This window comes from Leucoraja erinacea, chromosome 13 (genome assembly GCF_028641065.1).
Source record: "Leucoraja erinacea ecotype New England chromosome 13, Leri_hhj_1, whole genome shotgun sequence".
NCBI classification, from domain to species: Eukaryota; Metazoa; Chordata; class Chondrichthyes; order Rajiformes; family Rajidae; genus Leucoraja; species Leucoraja erinaceus.
The window spans coordinates 40,870,737-40,892,841 of NC_073389.1; the positions used below are offsets into that span (position 1 = coordinate 40,870,737).

A 22,105-nucleotide genomic window follows, 5' to 3' on the forward strand; every position below is an offset into this window, starting at 1 on the left:
TCTTATATTGTGGTAACACCATTACATTACAATAGCTTTCTCTGTTTTCAGTTGGAATGTATTTGTTGTTTTTGAATCAGTGCAAATAGATTTAGTAGTAATTTTAACATGTCATTGACAAGTAACTTTGTCTGAAGAGGGAAAGGAAGAATGGGTGAAGATTAGCAGACGATGACTCTGTGGACTTACCAGAGTTGAAAAGTAGTTCAAGGAAGTAAGGACAAAAACTATGCTCCTAAATTGTGTTGGGTAGTTTTCAGACTGCAATATCCAATAAATGGTAGTATTTCCATTTAATTGCAGGTTTTATCCTCCATATGGTCCTGGAAATTTTTCATCACAGAGGTAGGAATTTAAAGTTTATTTATTTTTTTTTTTTTTGAGGTCATGATTTAAAAAAAAAATGTCAATTGCAACATACAAAATATAGGTCAGACATAATATAGGTCAGACATTTATGTGTGACCTTTGCAAAGAGTTGCTTAAGAATTGCTGAATTTTAACATAGCTGCATACAGGAAACAATTGTCATTGAAAGGGAGGAATATGTAGGCAGTTATAATTTGTATTTGTTCCATAAACTTTGATTAGACGAGTAGATAAAAGGAAATACAACATATAGTACCGGACAAATGTAATTGTTGATATTATTTACTGGGGGAGGGGGGGGGAGAGCAAGTGGATAATTTCTGTGATTCTGAGTGAGGATACCGAATGACATTTTTTTGTTGGCAGTTTAAAAAAAATAATCCTGGTGCTGTCTACCCCAAGGAGGTACAGGTTTGTAGGTTAATTGGCTTTGTATAAATATAAATTGTCCCTAGGATGTGTTGGATAGTGCTAGTGTGCAGGGATCGCTGGTCGGTGTGGATTCGGTTGGCCGAAGGGCCTATTTCTGCGCTCAATCTCTAAAAAACTAAATAAAATCTATTGTCTTGCATGTCTTTGGTTATTATAAATCAATGTTGATTTGGGAAAGTTTTTTTCCCGCATACCACCACAACTCTGTACATTGCCTAGACAATGCCTGGGATTGCCCAAGGATGATGTCCTCTTTGGACAGTTTAGCATCTAGATACATGTTCTTGTGACAATGTTCCAGAGGTCAGAACCTTACTTCATGGGTGGGCGTGAGCAATTCCCTCACCGTCTTTAACATGTTACCCTCCAAAATAAAAACATAAGCTTTGAGGAGAATGCTTAGAAGTTGCAAAAGGATGTTTCCTGTTTCAGGAATTGATCGTGGCAAATAGTGGATAAGTCTCCAGGTCAGGACAGGATATTCCCTAGGACATTGAGGGAAGTTAGTGTAGAAATAGCAGGGGCTATGACAGAAATATTTCAAATGTCATTAGAAACGGGAATAGTGCCAGAGGATTGGCGTACTGCGCATGTTCCATTGTTTAAAAAGGGGTCTAAGAGTAAACCTAGCAATTATAGACCTGTTAGTTTGACGTCAGTGGTGGGCAAATTAATGGAAAGGATACTTAGAGATAATATATATAAGCATCTGGATAAACAGGGTCTGATTAGGAACAGTCAACATGGATTTGTGCCTGGAAGGTCTAATGTTTGACTAATCTTCTTGAATTTTTTGAAGAGGTTACTCGGGAAATTGATGAGGGTAAAGCAGTGGATGTTGTATATATGGACTTCAGTAAGGCCTTTGACAAGGTTCCTCACGGAAGGTTGGTTAAGAAGGTTCAATTGGTGGGTATTAATGGTGGAGTAGCAAGATGGATTCAACAGTGGCTGAATGGGAGATGCCAGAGAGTAATGGTGGATGGTTGTTTGTCAGGTTGGAGGCCAGTGACTAGTGGGGTGCCACAGGGATCTGTGTTGGGTCCACTGTTGTTTGTCATGTACATCAATGATCTGGATGAGTGTGTGGTAAATTGGATTAGTAAGTATGCAGATGATACTAAGATAGGTGGGGTTGTGGATAATTAAATAGATTTTCAAAGTCTACAGAGAGATTTATGCCAGTTGGAAGAGTGGGCTGAAAGATGGCAGATGGAGTTTAATGCTGATAAGTGTGAGGTGCTACATCTTGGCAGGACAAATCAAAATAGGACGTACATGGTAAATGGTAGGGAATTGAAGAATGCAGGTGAACAGAGGGATCTGGGAATAACTGTGCACAGTTCCCTGAAAGTGGAATCTCATGTAGATAGGGTGGTAAAGAAAGCTTTTGGTGTGCTGGCCTTTATAAATCAGAGCATTGAGTATAGAAGTTGGGATGTAATGTTAAAATTGTACAAGGCATTGGTGAGGCCAATTCTGGAGTATAGTGTACAATTTTGGTCGCCTAATTATAGGAAGGACGTCAACAAAATAGAGAGAGCACAGAGGAGATTTACTAGAATGTTGCCTGGGTTTCAGCAACTAAGTTACAGAGAAAGGTTGAATAAGTTAGGACATTATTTTTTGGAGCGCAGAAGGTTAAGGGGGGACTTGATAGAGGTCTTTAAAATGATGAGAGGGATAGACAGAGTTGACGTGGATAAGCTTTTCCCACTGAGAGTAGGGAAGATTCAAACAAGGGGACATGACTTGAGAATTAAGGGACAGAAGTTTAGGGGTAACATGAGGGGGAACTTCTTTACTCAGAGAGTGATGGCTGTGTGGAATGAGCTTCCAGTGAAGGTGGTGAGGCAGGTTCGTTTTTATCATTTAAAAATAAATTGGATAGTTATATGGACGGGAAAGGAATGGAGGGTTATGGTCTGAGCGCGGGTATATGGGACTAGGGGAGAATACGTGTTCGGCACGGACTAGAAGGGTCGAGATGGCCTGTTTCCGTGCTGTAATTGTTATATGGTTATATGGTAAATGGAATATAGTGTAGCAAAGTGTGGTTGTGGATTTTGGTAGCAGGAATAAAGGCATAGACTATTTTCTAAATTGAGAGAGAATCCAGAAATCTGAGGTGCAAAGGGACTGGGGAGTGCTTGTGCAGGATTCTCACAAGCTTCAGCTGCAAGTCGAATCGGTAATAAAGAAAGCAAACTCAATGCTAGTATTTATTTCAACAGGGCTTGTATGCAAAAACAGGGATGTAATGCTGAGGCTCTATAGGGTGCTGGTAAGGCTTCATTTGGAATATTGTGAGCAATTTTGGGCACTATATCTGAGGAAGGATGTGCTAGGCTCTGGAGAGGGTCCAGAGGATGTTTACAAGAATTATCCCAGGAATGAGTTGGTTAACATATGATGTGCATTTGTTGGCACTAGACCTGTACTCGCTGGAGTTTAGAAGAATGAGGGGTACCTCATTGAAACATACAGAATAGTGAAAGGCTTGAATAGATTGGATGTGGAGAGGATGTTTCCACTAGTGGGAGAGTCTAGGACCAGTCATAGCCTCAGAATTAAAGGACGTTCTTTTCGGAAAGAGATCAGGAGGAATTTCTTTAGTTAGAGGGTGGAGAATCTGTGGAATTCTTTGCCACAGAAGGCTGTAGAGGCTGTCAGTGGATATGTTTAAAGCAGAGATAGATAGATTCTTGATTAGTACAGTTGTCAGAGGTTATGGGGAGAAGGCAAGAGTTAGGAGGGAGAGATCATGATTGAATGGTGGAGTAGACTTAATGGGCCGAATGGTCTAATTGCTCATATCACATGTCCTGATGACCTAAAAACATTGACGTATGGCATGGGAAAATGTGAACTCTGTAAAAAGAATGCAAAAGCAGAATATTTTTAAAAAGTTGACAGTTACATAAATACTGTGGTGAAACCTTTGGTATCTTGACCTTTACTACAATGAGTACGGCAATCTTGTCGCAATTATGTAGACATCTCGCTGAGACAACAGCTGTAATGCAGTATATTGTTTACATTTTTACGTGAAATGGGTGCTATGCCAGCTAACTGGGGCGATGGTTAGAAACAGTAGAAGGCTTAGAAAGATAGGACTGTCTTGAGATAAAACTGAGCTAAATAATCCTGTGTCCTCTGAATTTTAGGAGAATAAAAGATGATATAATTGAAATGTATATAGTTCAAGTTTGGCAGACAGGTCCCAAGGGAAGAAGCATGGAACTACAGATGCTGGAATCTTGACCAAAACACAAAAGTGCTGACAGAACTCAGTGAGTCAGGCAGCATCTGTGGAGAGCATGGACTTGGTTTTCTTCAGATTGAAGAAGGTTTATGACCCGAAACATTGTCTGTCCATTCCCTCCACAGATATTGCCTGACCTGTTGAGTTCAATAAGCACTTTGTGTTCAGATGCCAAGGACTTTGTCTATGGACTGTAGGTGTAGAACTGGGTGCTATCAATTGAGCAACATTTTCTCCTCTCAGGTTGTGAATATCCACAGCATTCTAGGGCAAAATTCCAGTCACTTTTTGAACACTTGGACGGTAAATTCTGAATAGTGGAACATATTTTAGGGGTTAATATAGTCTATTCCTACTTGTGATGTTCTAGTTTTTGTGCTGTCTGACTATTCTGAGTACGCAAGACAACTTTTGATTTTATGCAAATATTTTGAGTATTAATATTCTAATAAATGGCACAAAGATAGATTTGAATTGAAACGACTTATTTGTGGAGATAGTGAGAAACATTATTTTCATATTTTATAATAGAATATTGACCAGCTCATTCTAATTTTCTATCCCATGTGCTTTCAGACCACTTGCTCCCACAGATCCTATAAATACAAACGTGCCACTCAGCTTGCCACTACCTCGTGAACAGAGTAAGTTTCAATATTGAGGCAAAGGGTTTTTTTTCCCCGAAAAATCATTTATTTTATTGCTGTGTGAAATTTGTATTTTCAACTTGGATATCATATTTGCATAAAACAATGATGTGCACATAAAGAGCTAAAATTGGCATTACTATTTACATCTGAGCAAAGACATTTATTTGGGAAGGTAAATTCTCAATTACATAGTTATTTTGTCACACCCAGAGTGTTCTCAATTGTAGTCCAAATTGAAGTTCCACGTTAAAAACACAGGCATGATGTTTTGAAGTTCCACGTTAAAAACACAGGCATGATGTTTCAGATTTATCACACAATTGGTGTTGAACTAATGACATGAATGTTTTAATTTTTTTACCAGGAAAGGTCTTTGTGACATATGCAACAGATAACGACAAACATGTTGGGGAGGTCATCAACTTTGTTGCTTTATTGATGACCAATGGATTTGAAACTCAGGTTGGTTTTGTCATGGTCTCCTTCTTGCAATTGCAACTTTGATCTCTCACTTTCAGTAACAGTTTATTTGGTATTGATGTCACATCAATGTTATGTGTACAAATAACTCGCTTTTGAATTAGAAATAATTGCAGATACATTATTTTAAAATATTGATTCAATATTATTCACTTGGTTTTATTGGACATGTTTTTTTTACGTTGAATAACACGAGTTGTAAACGGTGTTCACAGAGCAGAAAAGTATTTGCTTTCAGCAGAACACCTCGCTTGCAAGCCTCACAAATGTTTAAAAGTAAACAATTTTTTTGGAACGTGTAACTTTGCCAGTAATAGTGTATGTACAAAAATTACATTACTGATTTTTTTAAAATTATGGAATAGTTGGCTTAAAAGCAATTTCAGGATATTTAAGAAAAACACATTCTTGAAGATTATTTTGACACAACTTGGATTAATGGCACGAACCTTCCTCTAATTTGTAACCAATTTAACAATCCCGAATGGCCACGGACAAAATGATAATCAGTCCAAGATATCTTGCTGGTTCCACAAGGTAGCTTTGCTCAGCAATATCTTATAGAAAATAGGTGCTGGAGTAGGCCATTCGGCCCTTCGAGCCTGCACCGCCATTCAATATGATCATGGCTGATCATCCACTCAGTATCCTGTACCTGCCTTCTCTCCATACCCCCTGATCCCTTTTAGCCACAAGCGCCACATCTAACTCCCTCTTAAATATAGCCAAATTTGACTAATTTAGTGTATGCTTGCTTGACTCAATTAGTGTATGCCACATATTTTTATTGTTATCTTTTGAATCCTTATCTTATGTCCTTTTGGGCAGAGAATAGTTTTTGTCATTGAAATGCATTTTTGCCTATCTGTAATTTCCTATATTTGTCACATTTCTTCTCAATTTGGTGTCCTCAGAACTGACGGAATATCTAAATCGTCCCCAAAGCAGGAAGTCAGTCAGACTCTCTACTTTCATTTATGCAATTAAAAACGTACAAAGTTACCAGATTTGTACTTGATGATTCATTTTAAGATAACTCTTTCTTTTTAGATTGATATCTTTGAGCAGAATTTCAGAAGTATAAACAAAATTGACTGGATGGAAAGATACATCAACGATGTGAGTTGTCTTCTCAATATTTGATCAAATATAAAATGCAATTTTTTTTGTGCATTGTTTTATATTTGCTTATAATTTTATTCAGATATCTGTGTATTGAATAATAGAACATAATTGGAGATTGGCTATTTCATACTAGTCAATTCTAGTGCTTGTTAGTAGTGACTCCGCCCAGTATGCTTTATATTATCAAGAGCTTGCCTACGCTAATTAGTACGAGTAGCAGCTAGGAAATGTAATGTCTGCAAATCCTTGCTGTAAGTAGATTTAATAAACATGTGTTGTATCTTTATATGTGTTCGCATCACCTCATTACAATAATTATTACTGAATGTACTTCACATTTGATTATGATTTTGTTTTTTATATGTATTTATAGAAAGGATACCTGATCATTATCATCATCAGCCCTAAATATTATCAAGCCGTTACATCTCAGAACTTAAAAGATGATGAGCATTCTTTGAATTCAGTCTTTATTTACAAACAGGTAAGCTACCATAACTATAATGACTGTGATCAGATTTCTTTATTATTTTTGTATCATTAAATTTTCCACTGAATTAATTTCCTCAGCAACTTTATTGCACTTTCCTAGCAACCATCTCTCCTTAAAATTATCAGCTAACAATGTCCCTTGCCAACATATTTTGTTCAAACACACCTTGAATGATTTAGCTCTTGGGGCTAACGGAATCGAGGCATATGGGGAGTAAGCAGGAACGGGGTACTTATTCTGGATGATCAGCCATGATCATATTGAATGGCAGTGCTGGCTCGAAGGGCGAATGGCTGACTCCTCCACCTATTTTCTGTTTCTAATCTTTTTCATCTACCCACCTTGGAACTCCATCCATGTGTGGCATCAAACCTGCTTTTATGCACTTTAGAACATACAACAAGGGACTATACGCACAAGAAAAGGCCTCTCAGCCACAATGTCGGTCCAAACATGATGCCAAATTGACCTAATTCCTTCTGCTGTGTAAGTGATCCATACTCCTCCATTCTCCAGCATATCCATGTGCCTGTCATAAATGCTGTTTTCATATCTGCTTCCACCACCACTCCTGGTACCACACCTGTGTTGCAGGTGACTGGAACTGCACACCGTTATGTACTCATACTTTCTTTGGTCCCTACTGGTGATAATGTTTGTTAAACCTCTGCTTGAGGTCTGTTGCAAAATAGACAATAGGTGCAGGAGTAGGCCATTCGGCCCTTCGAGCCAGCACCGCCATTCACTGTGATCAGGGCTGATCATCCCCAATCGGTACCCCGTTCCTGCCTTCTCCCCATATCCCCTGATTTTTAAGAGCCCTATCTAGCTCTCTCTTGAAAGCATCCAGAGAACCGGTCTCCTTATCCTTATTCTTAAACTGTGGCCCCTGGTTCTGGACTCCCCAAACATCGGGATAATGTTTCCTGCCTCTAGTGTGTCCAAACCCTTAACAATCTTGTATGTTTCAATGATATCCACTCATCCTTCTAAACTCCAGAGTGTACAAGCACAGATGCTCCTTTCTCTCAGCATATGACAGCAAATACATAATTATAATTTCCTTCTGTTAGAGTTAATTATCTGTAAATAAACAAGATTATCAGCAATCTATCTATTCATTTGTGAACTGCTCAAATCCATGCTTATTTTGGCCTTCTGCTTTATTAGATGTCTTTGTTTACTATCACTTCTGACTGATTCATTATGTCACATTTATATTTTACTTCGAGTTTAGTTTGGGAAAATAAAGATGCAGAAATGCATCACAACCTCTTGAGCATGTTCTGGCTTTCAATAAAATAATAGCTAATCTGTACTCCAGTTCAAATTACGTGCCTTTTTTTCCATATCTGTTGGTATCCCTAACTAATGGTGATAAAATCTATCTTGTTGTATTGGTATAGTATTGGCGTATTATTGCCATGCGTACCGAGATTCAGTGAAAAGCTTCATTTGTCAGCTATCCAGCCAAATTATGCCGAACATGTGTACACTCACGCGATGGACAAGTAGAACAAGTACAAAGAGAAAATAATCAGAGTACAGAATATAGTCTTTGCAGCTGCAAAGAAAGTGCAGATAAAAAGATACAAGGCCTCAGCTTATGAAAGGTCTGTTCTGTAGCCTGAAAGCAGTGTAGAAGAAGCCGTTTCTGGATCTGGTGGTATGTGCTTTCAAGCTTTTGTATCTTCTGCCCAAAGGGCAAGGGGGGGGGAAGGGTGATTGACCGGGTGTGAGTGGTCCTCAATTATGTTGGCTGCTTTCCAAAGACAGAGAGAGTACCTGAGGGGGAGATTAGTTTATGTGATGTGTTGGTTGTGTGGCTGCATGCACAACTCACTTCAATTTTGTGCAACCCAATAGGATGCTTTCTCCAATGCATCCAAAGAAATTGCTGAGTTGGTGCAGACATGCCGAATTTCCTTAGTTTCCTGAGCGAGTAGTTCATTTGTTTTCTTGGCTGAAGCATTGATGTGGTAGTGCTAGGACAAAATATTTGGTGATATTTACACCCAAGAACTTGAAGCTCTTGACAATCTCTATCTCAGCACCATTGATGCTGACTGATGTGTACACACCTTCCCAGTTCCCAAAGTCAATGACTACCATCTTCATCTTGGTGGTATTAAGAGGGAGCTTGTTGTATTGACCCAGTGTTACTAAGCTTTCTATCTCTTTCCTGTGCTCAGTCTCAGCATTGTTTGAGAGCGGGTGCTGACTCCTAGGACTAGGAGTTTGGTTGTGACTATGGTGTTGAAGGTGGCACTGTAGTCAATAAAAAGGAGTTGGACATAGCCACGATCGTCATTAATGTATGTTACTTTGCTTTTCATTGGCACTGGGATGATAGTGGTCTTCTTAAGCAGGTGGAATAGAGTAGGGAGAGGTTAGAGGACTATTTTGAAGTTTGGTGCCTAAATTAAAACACAGTTTTAACCAAGTTCTAATAACTAGTGAATATAATAATAACTTTTTTGCAAGACAGAACATTATGCCCTTGATCACAATTTACAGTTGAATGAGAAGCAGAGGTTAGTGTTAATAACTACACAAAATACTTTTGTCCCTCTTGCTACTCTCTCATTCCTTTAATGCCAGTTATGATGATTTGCCATGGGACAGCTAAGATTAGTTAATGCTGTATGAAATAAGCATAACTGTGGAATAGTCCCTTTGTCAGCAGACTAATGTAGTTTTCTCCGTGGATTTGAATGAATCCAATTTTCAATTTTTCTTATATTTAATTCATTTTTGGGGAGCTGGACATCATTGGAAATAACATAATTTATTTCCCACCCCTTTGCACCTTGAACTAAGTGACTTGCTTGCCAATAAGAGCACTTTTAGGAGTCGACTATGTTTGTGAGTCTGGAGTTTGCAAGTAGGTCAATTAGTAAAGAATAGCAAATTTTCTTCACTATAAACCCAGTGAAGCAGATGGGTTTATAACGATATTTAGTAATTAATAGTTTTTAATTTCCAGATTGTTAATTTGAATTGAAATTCCATATCTGTCATGGGAGGATTTGAATTTTGGCTTTGTTGTGTGAACCTATAAAATTAACCACTGCCTTGCCCCCAATTAACCACTGCCTCGCCTTGTTTCTTTTGCGTATCTTGGGATGAAAACAAAGTGTAACCACGTCTTGGGTGAACGTATGTTTTTGATAGAACTGTCTTAGTGGTTTATTGAATTTTTACAATAGTTACATTTTTGAAGGTGGTTAAATATCACTTTTAAGTTACAAATTCTAGCATTTAAGGTTATAAGGGCATATAAATGATCGGAGTAGAATTAGGCCATTTGGCCCAAGTCTACTCCGCCATTCGATCATGGCTGATCTATCTCTCCCTCCCTACCCCATTCTCCTGCCTTCTCCCCATAACCCTTGACACCCGTATTAATCAAGAATCTACCTATCTCTGCCTTAAAAATATCCACCGACTTGGCCTCCGCAGTCTTCTATGGCAAAGAATTCCACAGATTCACCACAATCTGACTAAATAAATTTCTCCTCATCTCCTTCCTAAAAGAACGTCCTTTAATTATGAGGCTATGACCTCTAGTCCTATACTCTCACACCAATGGAAACGTCCTCACCACATCCACTCCATCCAAGCTTTTCACTATTCTGTATGTTTCAATGAGTTCCCCCCTCATTCTTCTAAATTTGCACCACTATTTCAGACAACCCATATTTTTATTTTCTACCTTGCCTTTTAGCACTAAATGCAGGGTGAATCTCCTTTCTGAAATGTTCTTAACTATTCACTGGCCTGATCATTATATTTTATTGCAGCTCCAAAACGAATTTATTCAGAATGGAAGCAAGAATTTCAGATTTGTTCCTATTATTTTTCCAGGCGCCTCCATGGTAAGCAAGCAAAATAAAATTTGGGTACAGAGACAGAAATAGGCAGAATTTTGAGACGTGGGATAATTTAAGATTACAAGAGGACAGGCTACTTTGAAGTTGTGCAATAGGGAAACTTTAAAAGTTTAAAATGTTTGAACTAAACTCTGATATGGTTCAACGATACTCTATTGTCATGTGTAGCCAATTGCAGTGAATTTCTCTTTACATACTATACTATGCATCAGGCACGTACATCAGGAATGTACAATAGTGGACCACACTGAATGAGTACACAATAGAAGCCATGTTTTAGGCACCATTTTGTACTGTTTAGGTCTAAAATTGAAATTAATATGATAGTCTTAACATGGCCCAAACGGCCCGTTGTGCTGACAGTGGCATTGGGTTGGTTGCAGGGGTTGGCCTGGCCAGGCGATGGGTTGATGTCCACTACCGCTGGTTTAGAATGTTAAAACATCAGAATTTAAAATTATGTGGTTCAATAGATTTGCTTTTTGGAAGGAAATGATTAAGATTAACAAAATATTACTGGCAGATATTTGGATTTTTTTCCAAATCCATTACACAGAGTAGGGCTAACATGCAGCATTGATAAACTGATGTGCAGGCTTAGGTAGTGAATGAAGGAGCTGTTAGATGGGCAGAATATTAGTGGGCACACTGAAAGTTTACATTGCAGTCGGGAAGAACAGGATTGACTATAAAGTGGCAGAGGCCAACTCCTGTCATGACAAGTTGTTATTCCAACTTAAGATGTAAATGTAAACTGAACAAGCTATATTAAACTCATGGGCAAGTCTGTGTATATTCCATTTGAACTCAAGGCAGCAGAGAAGGGATGAAGTACGAAAGTAAAATTAAGGACAGATGAGTTCAATAGAGATCAATTAGGAATTTGATTAACAGATTACAAACCCTATCTTTGGTAATTTGCTGATTTAATAATTTATTTTCTTTCTTCAGAAACATGTTCCTTCATGGCTTCAAAATACACACGTCTACAATTGGCCAGTGCAGAACCAAGATATTCTACGGCGGTTGATGCGTTTGGAAAAGTACAACCCACCTCCAGTTGGCGAGCTTCCTACGATTATTCAGAAATCTATTTAATCCAGTTTGATTTTGCTACTCTAATCTCATAAAAATGTGCATGTGCTAGTAAATGTCCATATTATCTTATGTATTGCAAGCACTGTGGCAAAGGATAGACAATTCACTAGAGATCTGATAACATTGATTTTTATGGGCAACTCACTTCAGAATATTTCAGATGTTTGGAATACAGTAATAAAAATTAAAAAAAGATAAAATTGTGGCTGAAAGAATGTGAGTTTTTAGTTTAGTTTAATTCAGATTCAATGCGGAAACAGGCCCTTCGGCCCACCTGGTCCACGCTGACCTGCGATCCCCGCATATTAACACTGCCCTACACACACTAGGGACATTTTTTACATTTACCAGGCCAATTAACCTACATACCTGTGCGTCTTTGGAGTGTGGGAGGAATCTGAAGACCTCGGACAAAACCCACGCAGGTCACGGGGAGAACGTACAAACTCCATACAGACAGCACCCGTAGTCGGGATCGAACCCGGGTCGTCGACACCGCTTTCGCTGCAAGGCAGCAACTCTACCGCTGCGCCACCGTGCTGCCCTAAAATTTAAATTTATTTTAAATTTTTCCTCGCTTTGACATGGGTGCACATACGGTATTTCACTTCCATGATGAGGAAACATCAGAAGAGAATTTCAAATATTAATCTAACCTTGTCTAGAATATTATTTTCCAGCCACGTTTGCTGTTGCAGTCAGTGATTAGCAGTATTGAATTTCATATTGCACTGATGAATAATGAAATGGCCAAGGTAATCATATGCAATCAAGATCAGAAAAGCTGATTAAATAACTGAGATTTTGCAAAAGAGCCAGTGTGTGTTAACCAGTTCTGAATAATGTACTTGGCATTGATGTCTATAGAAATGGAAAGCTGCAAATGCTTGTTCACAAGTATAAACGGCTGGATACAATAATGGGAGGTAAAACAATGATTTGGAACTGTAAATTCATAATTAGATGATTAACACCATATGTGAAACATTTAAGCAGTTCATTTCTTGGTGAAATCCATAAAAGTACTGAACCACTTGCTGTTTAAGATGCATTTTGTTAAAGTTACTGGAACTTTTGACATTGAGTTTCAAAACAAAACATGGTAAACCTTTTATCAGGAAAATGATTTAAGAGGTCTTGTATATATCTACCACATTAATTTCCAAACGTATCCTTATATTTTGCCCATGCCTTTATCATTGGTATCTTTTGTTTATTATCCATTCTTTACTGGCTTTTATAATGCAATTTCATTAAGTTTAAAACACTATGGATATGACATGAACATTTAATCTGCAAAAAATACAAATTCTGGAGTGAATATCGCCATTATATATATTTTTAACTTTCAGGAGGGAGGCCAGCATTTATTGTTCATTTCTAATTGCCCATAGAAGATGTTGGATTGCAGTGCTTCTGCTGAATATTGTTGCACAGGGAGATTTAATGATGAAAGAACATTGGAGGGGCTGCCTTTGTAAATTGTTATACATCAGCATTGTCACCTTATCTAAATAGATAAGTGACCATATTTTGCATAGTGACAAACAATAAAGACCAGCATCATTTGTACAGTCCAGAGCTGGATTTAGGATGAATAGGCTTCTAGGGACTTAATAACCTATCTGCAATGGCATTGGGAACAAAGCAACTAATTTAATATCCTTGACTTGTGGAACATTAACCTTTTACAATACATTGTTTTGATTATTAAGGGTGTCATTGATTAGTAAGGGTGTCGGGTTATGGGGCGAAGCCATGAGAAGGGGTTTGAGGGGGAAAGATAGATCAACCATGATTGAATGGTGGAGTGGACTTGATGGGCTGAATGGCCTAATTCTTCTCATAGAACACGTGAACCTATCATGGTTTCTTGACTTTGTGGCATTTCCTTGAAAGCGTCTGTTATACTATTGAATGAAAACAGCCTTAAGATTGAATTGCGTTTCAAACATTGTTCAATAGGTAGTGGAAGCGGGTAGGGAGACTGACAAACACCTCCGGGAACCACACGGAAACCTTGGGTGGGGCACAAAGTCTCCAGAGGTTTCCGTTCAGGTTTCCTAAGTGGGACAGGGGCATAAATTTACACATGACAAATGAGGAACTGCAAGGCTATTATCATACAGTTGTATCCCAATTTTGTTCATCGGGTTGAGAAAAGGTAATGGCACTGGTGTAAAGTCACTAACACCCCTGGTAGTTTATAAATACAGAAACTGTGTACCTAGGTAATTTAGTTTGACCATATTTGGAAAGAAGCATTAAGCACACATTGTGAGCAAGACTTTATTGCTTACTGCTATTGGAGAGAAGAAAGTTAAAGGTATGCTGGGCTTGTCCACCTTTGTACAGGAATAAACTATATTAGTATGGCCACACAAAATCCATTGTCTGAATTATTTTAAACTGGCGCATCAATTTTTAATAAAATCACATTTGTTCTATTTGTTTGTTTTAAGATCCAATTTTTTGTTTCTATTTACCAGATGATGGTTGGTATAAGTGTAATATATCATGAGCTACCATCGTATATTCAAACTGTTAAAAATTAGGAAGAAACCCATGAAGTTGACTTCAAATACTGCCTGATAATCCAGCCTAAAATGTCATACAGCAAGAATTGTACCTATTAGCAGTTTTCACCAGATTGACCGCTGGCTTATAAGGAAGGGAATGGAGAGAGTTCATACTCTTGATCATAGTCTCTTGGTGAATCTAGCTGGCACCATTTTGTAGCTGTATCAATACAATCTGACCTTTACACCAAAATATCAAGGAATTTGACCAGAGTGAGTGCCTACTATAATATAATAATGGGAACTGTTACTGTAATTCAGCTTTGCTTATTTAATGTCTGTTGTTGAATTCTTGAGGACTTGGTACAAATCGTACTCCAAAATAAGATAATTTACCATTGCGTTATCCAAAAGTTGTATTTTGTCATACTTGATTAATTAATAAATCTATGCTCTTGCCAAGCAGAATATTTAAGTGATTTTTCTGATTGATTTCTTCTTCAAAAATCTGTGACAGTGAAGATTTTCCCACAAAGCTATTGATTAAGGTAAAAAGAAGCAATGTGCTGGAGGAACCCATCGTGTCGGGCAGCATCCATAGAGGGGAATGGACAGTGTTTTCGGTCAAGATGCTTAAGGCTGATGTTGCAGTGAAGAGAAGGCTGGTTGAAAGGGGTGGGGCGAGGGCAGGCAAGTGATAAGTGGATCCAGGTAAGGAGGGATTAGCAGATGAGTTGGGTGGGGAGGGAAGGGTTGAGATAGCAGCTAAGGCCAGAAATGATGTGGAGAAAACAAAAGGGTGCTAATGGTAGAATCAAGATAGTAAGGTAGGGAGTGAAATGTAGAACCAGAGGGAAGCATGGTATGGAGATGGAGAAGAAGAACAGTAGAATTCCGGATTAGGGAAGGGTGTGTGGTGGACTGATGGGTAATGGGAAAGGAGGAGAGGAACTGGGTGATCGGTGAGGGGGAATTTACCTAAAATTGAAGAGTTCAATGTTCACGTTATAGGGTTGTACACTACCCAAGTGGTATATGAGGTCTGTTCTTCCATTGATACAGGGTGTTTGATATGATCCAGTCACAATAAATGGATAGTATATCCAAGATACAATGGTGTTTTTTGTAGACTGGTACGGATTTGAAAGTGTTCGCATGTATTTCTTGCCTTTTCAAGGTTGCTGAAGTTGTGTGATTTTACACGGGATGCTGACAAAGGCGTGATATTTAGTAGTAATGCATCTGTTTATAGTGCATTTTGATGTTACTGTAATAATACTGGAGGCTGTGGATAGTGAACTCGTGAATGGCTTGATCCTGGATGGTATGAAACCGTGGAGATTTTGCTTTACCTGCACCCCTCAATGCAAGGAGAAAATATTAGACAATCTTGATATTTATTTGAAAAGTCGAGAAGAACCAGACAACTGCAAGCTCCGGCATCTAAACTGGTGTAGGGGGTCTACCTATTTTTGGGCAATCTAGCAGAATATTTGATCCATGGCAGACTTCAAGGGACTTGGAGATGTGTTTATACTGCGGAATATCGACGGCAGCCGTCATTGTGTGGTGTCAATTCTTGCTATTGAGGGAGTGCAGCGTAGGTTCGCCAGGTTAATTCCCAGGATGGCGGGAGTGATGTATAATGAAAGAATGGATCGACTGGGCATATTCACTGACATTTAGAAGGATGAGAGGGAATCTTATAGAAACATATAAAATTTCCTAAGGGATTGGACAGGCTAGATGCAGGATAAATATTCCCGATGTTGGGGGAGTCCAGAACCAGGGTCACAGTGTAAGAATAATGGGTAGGCTATATAGGACTGAGATGAGGAAAAACGTTTTCATCCAAAGAGTTGCGAGTGTGGAATTCTCTGCCACAGAAGGCAGTGGAGGCCAATTCACTGGATGTATTCAAGAGAGGGTTAGATTTAGCGCTTGGGGCTAATGGAATCAAGGGATATGGGGGAAAAAGCAGGAACGTGGTACTGATTTTGGATGATCGGCCATGATCTTATTGAATGGCGGTGCTGGATCGAAGGGCCGAATGGCTTACTCCTGCATCTATTTTCTTTGTTTCCCCGATCACTGTTGTTTTGGATTATTCTGGCTCATTAGTGCTCTGCCCTCTTCTTTCCATCTTACCAGCTGTTTCATCGACCCTCATTCAAAACAGGATGTGGTTTGTAGTTCTAATCTGTTAGTTGTGGCATTGCTTAATTGTCAGAATGTTACTTTTTGCTGTTTACTTGCATGTTGTCAAGTTTCACAAGATTGCCACCTCTATCTGTGGATACTCTCGCAATGCTCTCCTTGGATATTCCTTTGTGACCCATATTGATTCTATAGCATATATGATAAGCTGGGAAATGTATATCACCAGAAGGTGCAAAGGGTGTGGGAGGAGGGTGTCCCCTCTCCCATTGGTATGGAACTTTTGTATTTTTCAGCTTGAAATTGTGCAATATGGTGCATACTGTAGCGAGTTTTTTAACTTACACTTGAATGCAATATTTATGCTTTAAATTGGATTAGCTATGAATAAGGTTAGACTAAATTACATTCCTACTTACATTCCACAGTAGAGCCCATAAATTAATAAGGTTTTGTCAACTAATTGCAAACCGGGCTAATTACAAATCAATAACATTAGCCATCTCCGAAACATGAAGCGCTGAGCATTGGGATCCTTATCCCTTGATTTTGTTAGCCCAAGAAGTAAATGTAAATATCTCTTGAAAACAGAATTGGCTTGCACTGCCTTCTGTGGCAAAGAATTCCACAGATTCACAACTCTCTGCGTGAAGAAAGTTTGTCCTCATCTCAGTCCTAACTGGCCTACCCTTTATTCTTAAACTGTGACCCCTGGTTCTGAACTCCCCCAACATCGGGAACAATTTTCCTGCAGTTACAGTAAGTGAAAATCTAGCAGGCAAGCAGGATGCTTTCTCCAACCACTCCCATTTGAAGTCCACTATCGTCCACCACTTCTACCCAGTGCTTGGTACTTACTTCCAGCAGCCACTGATCGTCCTCCAGGATGCACCGAGCCGCAGCCTGATCCATGCCGGTCACCTGGGCGAATGGGGAGGGGGTGGGGTCGTTGGCAACTGAGTAAAAACCAAATTATGTGATAAATGCTCCAAAAAGAGATGGGCATGGTTTGGGCGGACATGGTTTGGTGGAAGTTAGTGGAATTAACGGACATTTTGGCATGTGAATGCTAAAGGATGAAGGAAACTTCTAGGGCCTCCATTCAAGCAAAGGCCATGAGGTGATCCTGGAGAGATGGATGTTCATGCTGAAAATGAGATTGCGATCATGCAACTGGGAAGTGTTGAAATGTGTGAAGTTGTAGTGGTGAATGGGTAGTAGAAAAGATCAAGGAATAACTGAGGATTGATGCTGGTTGCATTCCTGATGTCCTTTGCTAAATCCCTGACTTGTTCAGAAAGGTGCAAAGAGTTCTCTGGTTTTTTATTTTGTTGATTTATTTACAGGATGTTGGTATTGCTAACGAGGTCCATACTATACTTCTCAATGGCAACCAGCTGCAGCCAGAATGGTATGAGGCAGATAGGATTGGGGAACAAGCGAATGTGTGGAATTACACCATTGAAGCCTGCAGCCTGGAACCTCTGTCAGCAGCCACATTGGACTTACTGCTTCTTCTTCTTCTTCTTCTTCTTCTTCTTGCCTTTGAGGCAGCAGAGGTCCACAGCAGGGTGATGCTATCCGGTTCCACATCCGTAGGCGCCCGTCCTAAAAATGGCGCATGCTCCGGGTTGGCGCCAAGTTGCGGCGCTGCTGCTGTCTCTGTTTGTTGTCATTCTCCTGGTGGAGGTCAGTTGACAGGACTCGCCACAGTGGGGTCGACAACATGAGCCCCAGACTTACTGCTGAGGAGATCATTCAGTCTGCACTATTCCAATGTATAGTTACATTGCTGCCACGGTTATTTCAGACCCAGTGTTTAGAAAGCTTTTTGACATTCACTCGCAACTTCATGCCTTTGACACTTGTTTCTCTAATTTTCCCACCATTCATATTTGAAAAACCCAGTTGCAGCACCAAAAGATCAAATTGGAATGATTCAAAGGAATATTTTGCACTCATTGGGTCAATGACAGAGTCACGATAAACATGAAGGGAAGCCAAGCGAGCTACTTCATACTTTGCTTTGCTATTCCAAAAAATAGTTTTTGTTTTTATTTTTATGTACCAGAGAAGTATTAAAAACAATGAAGTTATGCCTATTCAGTAGCAAGGCAAATTTAATTGTTTTCAAAATTGCTCTGGTACATAAAAGCCAAAAGTAAACCATTTTGTGGAATGGCCATTTTGTGGAATAGACTTGCTTGCATTTCAGTGTTGTATCAAGATGTAACTGCTGCTTCAGTCTTGCGTTATTATCAGCATGAGTTAAAAAACTTTCTTGCAGGGCTGAGATTCTTAAATGATCTTTTAAAAAGATTTAGTTGCTGCCTGAAAGGTTGTACTAATTTGTTGATGTAGGACCATGTAACCACATGATGGGTGACCCAATATTTTCATCTGATAACGCTCGCATTCAGGAAATGTTAGTAAGATACCTTATAGATAGTGGAAAAAAAACCTGCACATCTAAATCGTTTTTTTAATGTTGAATAGGTCTAGAGCTAGCAACCTGCCTAATAAGGTGAGCTGGAGATTCATATATAATGCTTCTGTGAGTGATATACTTTCATCCCCAAATGTGCTCCAGGGCATAACGGTTTAGTTTAGGTTAGAGATACAGCACGGAAACTGGCCTTTCGGCCCACCGAGACTGCGCCAACCAGTGATCGCTAAATACTAATACTATCCTACACATGCTAGGGACAATTTGCAATTTTACCAAGCCAATTAACCTACAAACCTGTACGTCTTTGGAATTTTGGAGGAAACCGGAGATCCCGGAGGAAACCCATGCAGGTCCCGGGAAGAACGTAAAACTCCGTACAGACAGCATCCGTGGACCGGATCAAACCCAGATCTCTGGCGCAGTAAAGCAGCAACTCTGCCGCTGAACCACCGTGCCACCTGCACTGCCTAGCCCGCTGAGTTACTCCAGCACTTTGTGTCTCTAATGCTGTGGTTAATTTACCAGAATTCAGAGACCTAAATTGATATTTGAGAGACATGAGTTTGGGTTCCATCATGGCAACTGGGAAGATGTGCAAATGTTGCTTGATCACCAGTTCCTGCTTCACGCTATTACGTGGGGGAAATCATGAAGGTCAGACGGGGGTAGGTAGTGTGTGGAATAGAATGCATTGGAGGAGTTTCGGGGATGTTGAGGGAGAATTCATGGAGATTGAGGCGAGGGGGTCTGAGAAGCAATTGGGATGGTGTTAAAGGAGAGATGATCAGTGGGGATGGGGGTTGCAGAGAGGTTTCAGTGTCTTCTGGAGAGCAGATTTGCAATGCAGAGGATATTGGTTGAGGAGATGATTGTGTATGAACTCTAAGATCAGTTCACCATCGACTTAAAGGATATCCGTACACCTAGTCAACAGGCGGACCTACCAACGTCTGACATCCATTATAATAATATTAATACATTTATTTGTATAGCACATTTAAAAACAATTCACGTTGACCAAGGTGCTTCACATCAGTGCAGGTACTAATTTGATTCAGACCTAAGAACAATACATACAGAAACTGTTTACAGAGCCCCCTCAGAGGGGTTCAAAAACGCTAGGGTGTAGAAATAGATTTTGAGTCGTGACTTAAAGGAGTCGATGGTGAGGGCAGTTCTGATGCAGAGCGGAATGCTATTCCACAGTCCAGGTGCTGCAACCGCAAAAGCGCGGTCACCCCTGAGCGTAACCTAGACCGCGGGATAGTTAGTAGCCCCAAGTCGGCCGACCTGAGGGACCTGGAGGTAGAATGGTGGGTTAGAAGATTTTTGATATGGGGGGGCAAACCCGTTAAGGGCTTTGTATACGTGTAAGAGGAGCTTGAAGTTGATTCTGTACCGTACTGGGAGCCAGTGGAGGGAGGCCAGGATCGGGTGATGTGGTCCCTTTTACGGGTACCCGTCAGAAGTCTTGCTGCGGCGTTTTGGACCAATTGCAGACGGGACAGGGATGATTGGCTGATGCCAGTGTATAGGGAGTTGCAGTAGTCAAGGCGGGAGGAGATGAATGCATCGATGATTTTTTCAAGGTCGGAGAATTTGAGGAATTATTTGATTTCAGATATGGTACAAAGCTGGAAAAAAACAAGCTTTTACCACAGAGTTGACTTGCTTCAACAAGGCAGACTCTGTGCTGTGGTGGGCCCTGAAACCTGATTGGAAACTTTCCAGGATGGAATTTTGGTGTAGATAAGGCATTAGTTGGTCTGGAATGACCTTTTCAAGGATTTTTGAGGGAAGGCAGTTTGGAAATAGGTCTGTAGTTACTAGGCAAGGTGGGGTCTAGGTTAGGGTTTTTCAGGAGGGGCTGGACCATCGTGTGCTTGAAACAGGTTGGAACAGTGCCAGTGGCCAGGGAACTGTTGATGATAGAGATGATACTGTGACCGACTATTGCATAGACATCCTTCAGAAAGGCAGTGGGAACAACGTCAAGGGGGCAGGTTGCAGGTTTCATTGTGGAGACAAGCTTTACAAGGGAGGGTAGAGTAACGGATTGGAAGCAGTCTAATTTAGAAGAACTGACCAAAGAGACGGCTAGGTCACGGGTGGGAGGGGAAATATTTGTTCTAATGTTCTCAACTTTACTGGTGAAAAGAAGTAGAGAATTCTTCGCACTGGGCAGGGGACCCAGCTAAGCTGGTACTGGGGGTGGGACATATTGCAGAGGTAATGGTATTAAATAGGACCTTGGAATTTTGAACGTTTTTGGAAATAAGGTCGGAAATTGCAGACTTTACTGCTTCCTGGTATTTGAGAAGATTGTTTCTCAGAAATTCGAAGGAAATTTGAAGCTTATCACATTTATACTTCTGTTCTGATTTTCTGCACTCTCTTCTTAGGGCTCTGGTAGTGTCATTGAGCCAAGGGCAACCTTTAGGCTTAGGCTTTTTCATTTTAAGAGGAGCAACAGAATCCAGGATGGAAGAGCAAGTGGTATTGAATAAAAAAATTAGATCATCAGTGCTGAGATGGGGGGGAGAAGCCTCGATGGTGCAGATGTCGGGAGCAGCTATGAGAGCCTCAGAGAACTTACTGGCAATCAATGAGTTTATGTAGTGGGAGTAGCGGACAGGGAGATGAGATTTGGAGGGAGAGAAAGGCAGAGATGCATCAAATATAATTGCACTATGATCTGACAGACAAGCATCAATAATTTCTATATTACAAATTGGGAGACTGGACGATAGCACCAGGTCCAGTGTATGGCCAAGCTTGTGAGTGGGTCCAGTGGTAGGTAGAGTCAGATTGAAGGACTCAACCAGGTGCATAAATTCACTCACCAGAGGCTTAGTAGGACAGCATCCGGAGAGCCTGGGTGAGCTGAAAAAGTTACAGTTATCAGGACAGAGTTCCACGAGTGGAGCAAGCTCACCAGGATTAAGCCAAGTTTCTGTGACCAGTGAAAAGTCCAATCCACGTGTGGTGAAGGATGAAGGTTTTGTTCTATAAGGATCTTGCATTGATCAGGGCCACTTTGGCAGGGACAGCAGGTTAGTTTTGGTCCGTTAGCGGCTGCCATGCCAGCGGGCAGAGGTTCAGGGAGACCACGGCACTGCGTTTCACAGATGGCCCGGCTGGGAGCCCGCGGCCCGACAGACCGGGGACCGGAATA

At 40.2% G+C, this 22,105-nt stretch overlaps 1 protein-coding gene across 1 annotated transcript; it reads left to right on the plus strand.

The window, feature by feature from the left end:
• Positions 1-256: 256 nt before the first annotated feature.
• On the plus strand, positions 257-14,795 carry traf3ip2l (TRAF3 interacting protein 2-like). The gene is made up of 7 exons (XM_055645029.1): positions 257-345; positions 4,643-4,710; positions 5,081-5,178; positions 6,247-6,315; positions 6,695-6,805; positions 10,618-10,692; positions 11,659-14,795. The coding sequence occupies exons 1-7, from the start codon at positions 278-280 to the stop codon at positions 11,803-11,805; spliced, it is 636 nt and encodes a 211-aa protein (XP_055501004.1). The 5' UTR covers positions 257-277; the 3' UTR covers positions 11,806-14,795.
• The last annotated feature ends 7,310 nt before the right edge of the window (positions 14,796-22,105 follow it).